This window comes from Salvelinus alpinus, chromosome 5, assembly GCF_045679555.1.
Source record: "Salvelinus alpinus chromosome 5, SLU_Salpinus.1, whole genome shotgun sequence".
NCBI lineage: Eukaryota > Metazoa > Chordata > Actinopteri > Salmoniformes > Salmonidae > Salvelinus > Salvelinus alpinus.
In genome coordinates, this window is record NC_092090.1 from 86,270,759 (window position 1) to 86,283,151 (window position 12,393).

Sequence of the window (12,393 nt, forward strand, 5' to 3'; positions counted from 1 at the left end):
TTCAATCTACACTAATGACCTGCCACTGGCACGAGTAAGGCCTGTGTGTCTATGTATGCTGTCAGCTACCACAGCAAGTAAAATCTCTGCAACACTTAACAAAGAGCTGCAGTCAGTTTTAGAATGGGTGGCAAGAAATAAGCTACACTCTTAGAAAAAAAGGTGCTATCTAGAACCTAAATGAGTTCTTTGGCTGTCCCCATAAGAGAACCCTTTGAAGAACCCTTTTTGGTTCCAGGTAAAACCCATTTGGATTCCGTGTAGAATCCGTTCCACATAGGGTTCTACCTGGAACCAAAAAAGCGTTCTACCTGGAACCAAAAAAGGGTTCTACCTGGAACCAAAAAGGGTTATCTTATGGGGACAGCCGAATAACCCTTCTGGAACCCTTTTTTCTAAGAGTGTAGTCCTACATATTTTAAAACCTAAAAGCATTGCATTTGGGACAAATCATTCACTAAACCCTAAACCTCTGCTAAATCTTGTAATGAATACTGTGGAAATGGGGCAAGTTGAGGAGACTAAACTGCTTGGCTCAGCCCTGCATTATAAACTATCATGGTCAAATGTATTGATGCAACGGTAGCTAAGATTGGGAGAGGTCTGTTCATAATAAAGTGCTGCTCTGCTTTCTTGACATCGCTATCAACAAAAAGTCCAACAGTCCCTAGTTTTGTCACACCTGGACTACTGTCCAGTCATATGGTCAAGTGCCACAAAGAGGGACAAAAGCAGCACGGCTGGCCCTTAAATGTTCACAGAGACCTAACATCATTAATAACATGCATGTCAATCTCCCCTGCATCACTACTTGTCTTGCGGTTTAAATTACTAGCACACTGCTCAGACACCCATGCATAACCCACAAGACATGCCACCAGAGGTCTCTACACAGTCCCAAAAGTCCAGAACAGACCATGGGAAACGCACAGTACTTACACAGAGCCATGGCTATATGGAACTCTATTCCACATCAAGTAACTCATGGAAGCAGTAAAATCAGAGACAAAAAAACAGATAAAAATACACCTTATGGAACAGTGCATCCTGTGAAGAGGTACACACACAGTCAGACACATGCACTCTACACACACCTACATTGCAATATTGTTATATTGCTGTATTATGGATGTTGTATTGTAGATATGTTGTGGTAGAGTAGTGTGTAATAATGTGTTGTATTGTAGAGATGTTGTGGTAGAGTAGTGTGTAATAATGTGTTGTATTGTAGATATGTTGTGGTAGAGTAGTGTGTAATAATGTGTTGTATTGTAGAGATGTTGTGGTAGAGTAGTGTGTAATAATGTGTTGTATTGTAGATATGTTGTGGTAGAGTAGTGTGTAATAATGTCTTGTGGTGTAGTAGTGTGTAATAATGTGTTGTGTGATGTACTGTTTTATTTTGTATGTAATTGCCTTAATCTTGTTTGGAACACAGGAAGAGTCGCTGCTGCAGGGCAGCAGCTAATGGTGAACCGTAATAAAATACAAAAATACAAATCCTTGTGGAGGTGTGGAGGTCCGTCCTATGAATATTTCATGCAAATGAAGGGTGGTCGGCTCACCAGAGTGGAACACTTTATATTGGAAGTGACTCCCTCATCTGATTATGATTGTTATTCAAATGTCACCATTACCATGCTATCCTGCTTTCCACCTCTCTCGCCATCTCAATCTTACCCCTTCAAAAAATGATTTGGATGTAAATGGCCTGGTAATTTCTCGAGATCAGAAAATGTTGTTTGACCTGGTATTTTTTTATTTTCTTATCTATTTATTTTATTCTGTTTCCCTGAAAGATTTAGCTCTTGCCACTTATAAAACATGCAAATGCATACTGCTGATTGTCAATCACGATCTTCAAGAACGTTTTATCTCTTGTGCTCCCTCTCTCTCTCTCTCTCTCTCTCTCTCGTCATACTCTTCTTTGAGCTCACAATAAATTAACAATGTGCTATAAATCGTACTCTTTAGGCTTACTCTTTAACACCGCAATTTATCCAGGAAGGCAATTTATAAAAAATAATATTGATCAAAAACAATGTCAATAACCGCAAGGTGTACTTGATCATGCATGATTAGCGCAGGAGTTGTTCAAGTGAGGCCATAACAGTGTTGTGGATTGACGTTGCTTCTACCCCCCCCCATCTTGCCATAGGTGTAAGTGTAACCTCCATGCTGGCCAGTGCACCTTTCGGGAGGGCAGCCTGCAGTGTGACTGTGAGCACAATACGACAGGCCAGGACTGCACTCGCTGTGAGAGGGGCTTCAAAGCCAAGTCATGGAAACCTGGATCCTACCTACCCACCCCCAACGGATCCCCCAATACCTGTACGTAGCTGACAGCTATACACTTCAAACATCATATTATACCAAAAATACTGTATCAGGCACGTTACTTGATGGATGAAGTAATGGCTGAAAAATAATTTGGGCCATCTGCTCTATACAGCCACAGAGTGGTGCAGCCGAAGCTGTCACATTTCACAGGAGAGAAGTCCGTTTTCTTGAGGAATTCTACAGATGTACACTGACACTGTATGCAGAAGCACCCTATTCTAAACTCACAAACTACAGCGGGAATGGGGGCTTGCCGCTTCCAATGACAGATTTGGTGCCTGATGTTCTGTACATTAAGCACTGAAAGCTGAAAAGCCTTCATCTATAAAAAAAATATATACAGTATATATAAATAAAGTCACTGATTCTCAAAAATAAATGAGTAAATCTCCATTTGTTTCTCTCACTCTCTCTCTTTCTCTGTCTGTCTGTCTGTCAGGTGAGGCTGCTGGGACTCTTGGCAGTAAGTAACAATCCTAATCAAACGGGATAGAGCTTGTTATCATTTCTTTTTCATTCTCTGTTCGTATGCCATAAAAATTATTGTCTATCATATTATATAATTTATGTCCCTCCCCTCTGGTGTTGTGGTGGGTCCCTTCATGGTAATCACAATGATCACACTCACAACACATTTTTCCACAGTTTTATATCCCTCAGTGCTGGTCTATAATTCAAATGGGGGGAGGGGATTCAAAGTGTTTCAGTGTAACAGGTTTTGTAGATGAGGGCTAGCCCAAGGACATGGTGTGAGAGGGACTGTGAGTGTATGGGGGTTCTGTGCAGACCTAAAGATGTAAGATCTTAATTTAAGCCAGTTTGCTACAGCAGGACAATAATGCTGCAGCAACAGGAAATGTAAACTATTATATGGATCATAATTAATGGACATTTTTGTAGGGGTTGATACATTTTTTGTAAGGGAAAATCAAGTCTGAAATTTCAAAGTGGAAATTTAACTTCAGAAGTCTTTTTAAACCTCAAATGCACAATAAGTTTTACATTTCCTGTGTTGCAGAAAAGTTTTTCCAAATTAAGATCGTACATCTGTATAAGAGATGCTGTACAGCCACAGCGGTGGTGGAGTAACCATATTGTTGAAAGCAAGGTGTTCTCCACAACGGCCAAACAAGTGATGGCTCTGTACATGTCTGTGGCAAGCGCAATCACATAATGGGTTGATTTGATGGTATATCCATGATCCGGATATTCCCATGTTAGTGCATCTGTTGATATAATTTGACTGTTTCTCTCTACCTTCTTGGTGTTGTGCCCTCTCAGCCCCCACAACAGTCCAGCCCCTGCCAACAACCACACCTGCGTTGGCAACTACAGCGAATCCACCCACAGACCAACTGCCCACAGTTGCCACTAGTATAGAAGGTGGGAGAGCAACTATGGTTGGAGTGTCTGACAGCCAGGCAGAGTGCCTGTCTAAAAGGAACATAGGCTGCATCCGAAATGGCACCCTATTCCCTACATTGCCTATATAGTGCACTACTACTACAGAACCCTATGGGCCCTGGTAAAAAGTAGTGCACTATGGGCCCGATTCAGACTTAGGAAATGTACGCCTTTCCTACGCACTTCTCAGAAGTTGGTATGCAGACGTACATTTTTTAGCTGCGTAACAGGCTTTGCAGGCGTGGTTCCCTTGCGTGCTCTGAATGAATTGAACTGCTGAAAACCTCCCACTTGCTGGCCAATATAATTTCTAGTGGAGTTTTCATTCAATAAGGTTTTCAGTACATTTATCTAAATCCATCCATTTAATATGGGGTAGCCTACCTTAGTTAGAAAATATACAGGAAAACATTTCAGAATATTACGGATCAATAAAAGGAAACCATGTAGGCCTAAATGCATATTCCTCTCCTTTCAGCACCAATTGGTAGATTTCAAAATATTATTATTATTATTTATAAAATAATATTTATATTATTTAGGGTTAGCAAAGTATTTATGAATTTAAAAAAAAACATTTTTGGAGGGCCTTTATGCACTAAATATATTGGTAAATCAAAAATACAGTGGTTTGATTCATCCTGAAAGTTGCCATATTCAATTACTCCGTCCATGAATTATTGGACGGTGAGAAAGTGTACAATAGGGGTTGAACGGTAGTCCTATAAATCTACCCTAATAATCCTCACTAATCATGGAACTGTGATGACAACGGTCCAGTTGTTGTGAACCATGCACCAGGATCCATGTCTGCTATGTATGGTCTGCGTTCCATAATGATTCAAATAGGTTATATTGTTCCATATTATTGCACAACTTGTAATACGTTAGCCACTATTGCTAGCGATCCTCAGGAACAACCACACAAACGTGACAGAGGAAAGAAAGGTAAACTAACCATGTAATAGAATGATGCAAAATGTAAGGAAACTAACACTAAAGTCAGTGACAGTTATAAATGTATGTTGGTATAACTGACGGTGGCTACCGATAATGGCTAGTATTTTTTTCTAAATACAGAGAATAGTCTGCCGATTTATAAAAATTCATGAATCAACTTGGTAGGTTTGGCACTACACTGTCATTTGCGATAGGCTACAAAAGCCTATTGCTTGGGTCTCCACATTTCATATAAGTTATAAGGCCAGCATTTTATAAATGTCACTGTGGAAAAGGTGATATGTTGATATTCTTCAGTTTGCCACCATGTGACTGGTTTCACATTTGTCACCAGCGATCATATGGTCAAATAGATCTAAAACAACTGTCATTAATATTTTCAATCCCCTTACCTGAACAGATTACTCATGTACCTAGCTCTTATTTATAGCTCTTATCAATTTGTAAATTACAGTGCATGGAGAATGGTGTTTTTTCTATCTGAAAAAATGATGTAGATGATGTTCCACTTGGAACCAACAGGTTGCTCGACCTTATTCATAATTTCATCGTGCGTAAAGGTGGTGGAGTTATGAGGGAATTTAAGTCGAGGTCAGAATACGTTGTATCTGAAGACACACTTTCATTTCTTTGATCTCCTCCCCCAACGAATAGTGAGGTGAATAGCATGCTATTCTCATGCCTGTTCAAGATCAGACTACGCGTTGAGAGAAAATCGCATTAAAAAAGCAATTACGTTCCATTTAAGTGCACTTACTATAACTCGGGTATATGACAGACACAAGGTGCCATTTCAGACGCAGACAGCCTGAGAGCTCATCAACCTCCTGCCTCCTATTGACTTTTAAACCAGAGTACATTTACTAAAGCACACATACAGTAGAATGCGTCCCCGGTACATTCCTGATGACCAGGAAATGTGTAGTACTGCAAAGCTGAAAGGGAAGTATACTATAGTGTTGACATAGCACAAAGGCAAAGGAGAGGAGAGGAGTTGATGAATCTTGGTCATTTAGTTTGTAGTAGTAAAGTGGCTGGTTGAGTATGAGTGTTGTATATCTCACCCATAGTTTTTATCAGCCCCACTACAGTAGTTTATGATGCATAGCATACTGGAAAGAATAGAACATCTTCATATCTGCATGTGTGTTGTGTTATCAGAGGAGTAAAGATGGCGTTATTTATAGTAAACATTTTCTGTGCGTGTCTGTCTGTGTGTGTTTGTGTGTGATGGTTTGCATTCATGCACATTTCTGTTTGTATTTGTATGCATTAATTTCTGTATGTGCGTGTGAGAGAGAGAATTTGTGCTGAATTATACTTCCATAGAACTGGATCTCCCAGAATGTCAGGCTGGACACAGGCCTAGTGATTTCTGACGCGTGTGTGTGCGTGTGCGTGTGCGTGTGCGTGTGCGTGCGGCTCAGTAGATTGGAACCACCTCATGGCTCTGTCTACTGCCTTGAAGTGACAAACTCTCACAGGCGCTGAGTGTGAGAGTTTTTACAGCTTGTGTTCCCTGTCAGTAGTGACTTCAAAACCTCACAAGTGAAAATGTCAAATTCCACAATACACTTGCACAGAATAAATCTTTTAGTTTAGCTGTCTGAAAATAGAGAAATTCTAGGCTAGTTTGTAGAGTGTAGTAAAGTCTAAGGACAATCCCCACGGGAACAGCATAGGACAGGATACTGTACTGTGATTATGCCAGCTACTGTCCATTGGGAAAGTGATATGGTGTTAACAGTGGAGAACTTCAGGGTCAGTTGTCCATTTAGCTTTCACTGAAATGGGTCTTTCTAATGTCAAGGGCTCATAGTTGTACTCTGAGATGTTTAAAATGTTCATGATAGCTTGAACTATTCTAAGCTCATGGGAGGAAATTAGTCATTTTTTTATTTCATAATTGGAAGCCTATAGACACGTACAGGGCCGGATTAACGCAGAGGCTTACCAGGGCTAAAACCCAGGCCAGTGGGGGGCCGAGGAGGCCGGAAAACAAAAAAATGTAAGGATATATATTTCTATGGTTGGTTGCGGCTGTTCGTTTGCCTTTTGCAGATTTCAAAATACAATTGCTGGAAAAACACAGTTTGGTGTTTTGGGGCTATAAAAAAAACGTAATCTTAATCCGGCCCTGGTCATGTCTCCCCCCATTTGTCCTGATGAATTATGGAATATGCTCAATATGAATACTCAAGAGGAAAGGTAATCCATGTTTATTTTTAAGCACCTTGCTCTGATACCTTTCTCTGTGGTGACACAAATCAAATCAAGCTTTATTTGTCACATGCGCCGAATACAACAAGTGTAGACTTTACCGTGAAATGCTTACTTACAAGCCCTTAACCAACAGTGCAGTTCAAGAAGAAGAACATTTACCAAGTAGGCTAAAATAAAAAGTAATAATAAAAAGGAACACAATAAGAGTAACAATAACAAGGCTATATACAGGGCGCACCGGTACTGAGTCGGGGGTACAGGCTAGTTGAGGTAATCTGTACATGTAGGTGGGGGCGAAGTGACTATGCATAGGTAACAAACAAACAGCGAGTAGCAGCAGTGTACAAGAGGGGGGGTGGGGTGTGTCAATGTAAAGTGTCCCTTGGCGATTTTTATGAATTGTTCAGCAGTCTAATGGCTTGGGGGTAGAAGCTGTTGAGGAGCCTTTTGTTCCTAGACTTGGCGTTCCGGTACCACTTGCCGTGCGGTAGCAGAGAAAACCATCTGGAGTCTCTGACATTTTATGGGCTTTCCTCTGACACCGCCTATTATATAGTTCCTGGATGGCAGGAAGCTTGGTCCCAGTGATGTACTGGGCCGTTCGCACTACCTTCTGTAGCAACTTACGGTCAGATGCCGAGCAGTTGCCATACCAGGCGGTGATGCAACCGGTCAGGATGCTCTCAATGGTGCAGCTGTAGAACCTGTGGAGGATCTGGGGACCCATGCCAAGTCTTTTCAGTCTCCTGAGGGGAAAAGGTTTTGTCGTACCGTCTTCACGACTGTCTTGGTATGTTTGGACCATGATAGTTCATGGTGATGTGGACAGCAAGGAACTTGAAACTCCCGACCCGCTTAATGATGGTGTTGGAGTCATGTTTGGCCACGCAGTCGTGGGTGAACAGGGAATACAGGAGGGGACTAAGTACACACCCCGCGGCCCATCAGGAAGTCCAGGATCCAGTTGCAAAGGGAGGTGTTTAGTCCCAGAGTCCTTAGCTTAGTGATAAGCTTCGTGGGCACTATGGTGTTGAACGCTAAGCTGTAGTCGATGAACAGCATTCTCACATAGATGTTCCTTTGTGGTGTGAACGGGCGGTGTGGAGTGCGTTTGAGATTGCGTCATCTGATCTGTTGGGGCGGTATGCGAATTGGTTTGGGTCTAGGGTGTCCGGGAGGATGCTGTTGATGTGAGCCATGACCAGTCTCTCAAAGCACTTCATGGCTACCGACGTGAGTGCCATGGGGCGGTAATCATTTAGGCAGGTTACCTTCGCTTCCTTGGGCACAGGGACGATGGTGGTCTGCTTGAAACATGTAGGCATTACAGACTCGGTCAAGTGAAGACACTTGACAGTTGGTCCGCGCATGCTTTAAGTACACGTCCTGGTAATCCGTCTGGCCCAGCGGCTTTGTGAATGTTGACCTGTTTAAAGCTTTTGTTTACATCGCTACCGAGATCGTTATCACACAGTCATCGAGAACAGCTGGTGCTCTTGTGCATGCTTCAGTGTTGCTTGCCTCGAAGCGAGCATTAAAGGCATTTAGCTCATCTGGTAAGCTCGCGTCACTGGGCAGCTCATGTCTGGGTTTCCCTTTGTAGTCCGTAATAGTTTTCAAGCCCTGCCACATCCGAGCGTCAGAGCTGGTGTAGTAGGATTCAATCTTAATCCTGTATTGACGCTTTTTGCTTGCTTGATGGTTCGTCTGAGGGAATAGCTGGATTTCTTATAAGCGCCCGGATTAGTCTCCCGTTCCTTGAAAGCGGCAGCTCTAGCCTTTAGCTCGATGTGGATGTTGCCTGTAATCCATGGCTTCTGGTTGGGGTATGTACGTACAGTCACTGTGGGGACGACGTCATCGATGCACTTATTGATGAAGCCGATGACTGAGGTGGTATATTCCTCAATGCCATTGGATGAATCCCGGAACAAATACCAGTCTGTGCTAGCAAAACAGTCCTGTAGTGTAGCATCTGCATCATCTGACCACGTCCATATTGAGCGAATCACTGGTACTTCCTGCTTTAGTTTTTGCTTGTAAGCAGGAATCAGGAGGATAGAATTGTGGTCAGATTTGCCAAATGGAGGGTGGGGTAGAGCTTTGTACGCATCTCTGTGTGTGGAGTTAAGGTGGTCTAGGATTTTTTTTCCTTACCTGATTGCACAAGTGACATGCTGGTAAAAATTTGGTAAAACGGATTTAAGTTTGCCTGCATTAAAGTCCCCGGCCACTAGGAGCGTCGCTTCTGGATGAGCATTTTCTTTTTTGCTTATGGCCTTATAGAGTTGGTTGAGAGCTGTCTTAGCGCCAGCTTCGCTTTGTGGTGGTAAATAGATGGGTACGAATAATAAAGACGAGAACTCTGTGTGGTCTACAGCTTATCATAAGGTACTCTACCTCAGGCGAGCAATACCTTGAGACTTCTTTAATATTAGACATCGCGCACCAGCTGTTATTGACAAAAAGACACACACCCCCGCCCCTCGTTTTACCAGAGGTAGCATCTCTGTTCTGCCGGTGCATGGAAAATCGCGCCAGCTCTATATTTTCCATTTCTTCATTCAGCCACGTCTCGGTGAAACATAAGATGTTACAGTTTCACGCAAAAGGCGTGGATCTGGGCCTGTTCCAGTGAAAGCAAGATATCCTTCTCGTCGGACTCGTTAAAGGAAAACGTTTCTTCCAGTAAGCGGTGAGTAATCGCTTTTCTGATGTCCAGAAGTTATTTTCGGTCATAAGAGACAGTAGCAGCAACATTATGTACACAATAAGTTAAAGGATCAGAGGGAGATTTCATATGGTTTGAGCCAGTTTGCTACAGCAGAAAATGTATCCTGCAACAACAGGAAATGTGAATTATTATGTGGATTATAATGGCCATTTTTTATAGGGGTTGATAAATTTTGCATTTCCTGCTTTGCAGGAAAATTCTCAGCAACAAAAACATTGATCAATTTAAGATACTACATCTGTACCTAGTAGACGATTATGAATTTGCTCAAAATGGATGATATGAGAGTAGATTCTACTCTACATCCACCTACGATGCTTGGCAGTCATATTTTTTTCTCCAAATTAATTCGACATGCTTGTTCATTAGACAATTCTCACTTGTTTGTTAAAGTACAAAGGCAGCCTTTTTTTGACTTGGAGGGCTGATCTATGAACAGTTTAGATTATTTGTATTATAAAATCTATAGTCGATTGCATGTAAGTAACATAATAAAAAAAGTCCCCATTCAAATCTGTCAGTTTGAACTAGAGACCTGTTTTTTTTTTATAGGATGCGTCTAAATTCACAGCATCTGCCGATATCTCACTTCCGCATCTACGGTGAAAGGTGGCAGAGTTAGAGAGGTGTTTTGTCATTCCATGAGACATCCCGAAAATCGACCTTCTCACGAAAACGTATGTAGCATCCGAACGGTTTCACCTACAAACTATTATGACCACTCTATGGAAAGGGGAGACTCTCACGATGTTGGTATCCGTTTTCCACAAGTGTCACGGGAGTCGTCTGAAGGTACCCGGAACCGGTTTTAAAGGATGAAGGTGTCACGCCCTGATCTGTTTCACCTGTCCTTGTGCTTGTCTCCACCCCCTCCAGGTGTGGCCCATCTTCCCCACTTATTCCCTGGGTATTTATACCTGTGTTTTCTGTCTGTCTATGTCAGTTTGTCTTGTTTGTCAGGTCAACCAGTGTTTTGTATCTCAGCTCCTGCGTTTCTCTAGTCTCTCTTCTCGCCCTTCTGGTTTTGACCATTGCCTGTCCTGACTCTGAGCCCGCCTGCCTGACCTCTCTGCCTGTCCTGGGCCTGCCTGCCCCTGACCCTGCCTGCTGTCCTGTACCTTTGCCCCTACTCTGGATTACCGACCCCTGCCTGCCTTGACCTTGTTTGCCTGCCCCTGTTGCTGTAATAAACATTGTTACTTCAACACAGTCTGCATTTGGGTCTTACCTGAAATGTGATAGAAGTTAGTTTTTTGCCTACCCAAAAAAGGGTTTAAATATGTGTAAAAATATACAGTATACATGTGTGTATATATATACACACTACCATTCAAAAGTTTGGGATCACTTAGAAATGTCCTTGTTTTTGAAAGAAAAAATAATAATTTGTCCTTTAAAATAACATCAAATTGATCAGAAATACGGTGTAGACATTGTTCATGTTGTAAATGACTATTGTAGCTGGAAACGGCAATTTTTTTTCATGGAATATCTACATAGGCATACAGAGGCCCATAATCAGCAACCATCACTCCTGTGTTCCAATGGCACGTTGTGTTAGCTAATCCAAGTTAATCATTTTAAAAGGCTAATTGATCATTAGAAAACCCTTTTGCAATTATGTTAGCACAGCTGAAAACTGTTGTACTGATTAAAGAAGCAATAAAACTGGCCTTCTTTAGACTAGTTGAGTATCTCTGGAGCATCGGCATTTGTGGGTTCGATTACAGGCTCAAAATGGCCAGAAACAATGACCTTTCTTCTGAAACTCGTCAGTCTATTCTTGTTCTGAGAAATGAGGACTATTCCATGTGAGAAATTGCCAAGAAACTGAAGATCTCGTACAATGCTGTGTATTACTCCCTTCACAGAACCGCGCAAACTGGCTCTAACCAGAATAGAAAGAGGAGTGGGAGGCACAACTGAGCAAGAGGACAAGTACATTAGAGTGTCTAGTTTGAGAAACAGACGCCTCACAAGTCCTCAACTGGCAGCTTCATTAAATATTACCCGTAAAACACCAGTCTCAACGTCAACAGTGAAGGGGCGACTCCGGGATGCTGGCCTTCTAGGCAGAGTTCCTCTGTCCAGTGTCTGTGTTCTTTTGCCCATCTTAATCTTTTATTTTTATTGGCCAGTCTGAGATATGGCTTTTTCTTTGCAACTCTGCCTCGAAAGCCAGGATCCCGGAGTCGCCTCTTCACTGTTGACGTTGAGACTTTTAAAATGATAAACTTGGATTAGCTAACACAACGTGCCATTGGAACACAGGAGTGATGGTTGCTGATAATGGGCCTCTGCACATCTACATAGATATTACATAAAAAATCTGCCGTTTCCATCTACAATAGTTATTTACAACATTAACAATGTCTACACGGTATTTCTGATCAATTTGATGTTATTTTAAGTGGACAAAAAAATGGCTTTTCTTTCAAAAACAAGGACATTTCTAAGTGGCTCCAAATCTTTGAACGGTAGTGTAAATATATTTCCTGAGCTGTCTTATATCTCCTAGATATAGAACAAACACTTCAACACCTTGTTTCGTATTATTAATTTTTTGACTGTTATGAATGTTTTATTCAAAGCGTTTCTCTGGGCTATAGTAGTAAAGGCCAAATTCAATATATATATATACACTGCTCAAAAAAATAAAGGGAACACTTAAACAACACAATGTAACTCCAAGTCAATCACACTTCTGTGAAATCAAACTGTCCACTTAGGAA

At 41.8% G+C, this 12,393-nt stretch overlaps 1 protein-coding gene across 3 annotated transcripts in view; it reads left to right on the forward strand.

Moving 5' to 3' along the window:
- LOC139577137 (netrin-G2-like) overlaps positions 1-12,393 on the forward strand; it is a 73,252-nt gene that overhangs the window by 47,047 nt on the left and 13,812 nt on the right. For 2 of the 3 annotated variants that reach the window (XM_071403990.1, XM_071403991.1), the window contains exons 4-5: positions 2,159-2,331; positions 2,780-2,803. In XM_071403990.1, the coding sequence (XP_071260091.1) occupies positions 2,159-2,331; positions 2,780-2,803 (197 nt within the window). Of the gene's footprint in view, positions 1-2,158; positions 2,332-2,779; positions 2,804-3,621; positions 3,724-12,393 lie in introns of all 3 variants that reach the window. The other variant, XM_071403989.1, reaches the window with a different exon arrangement.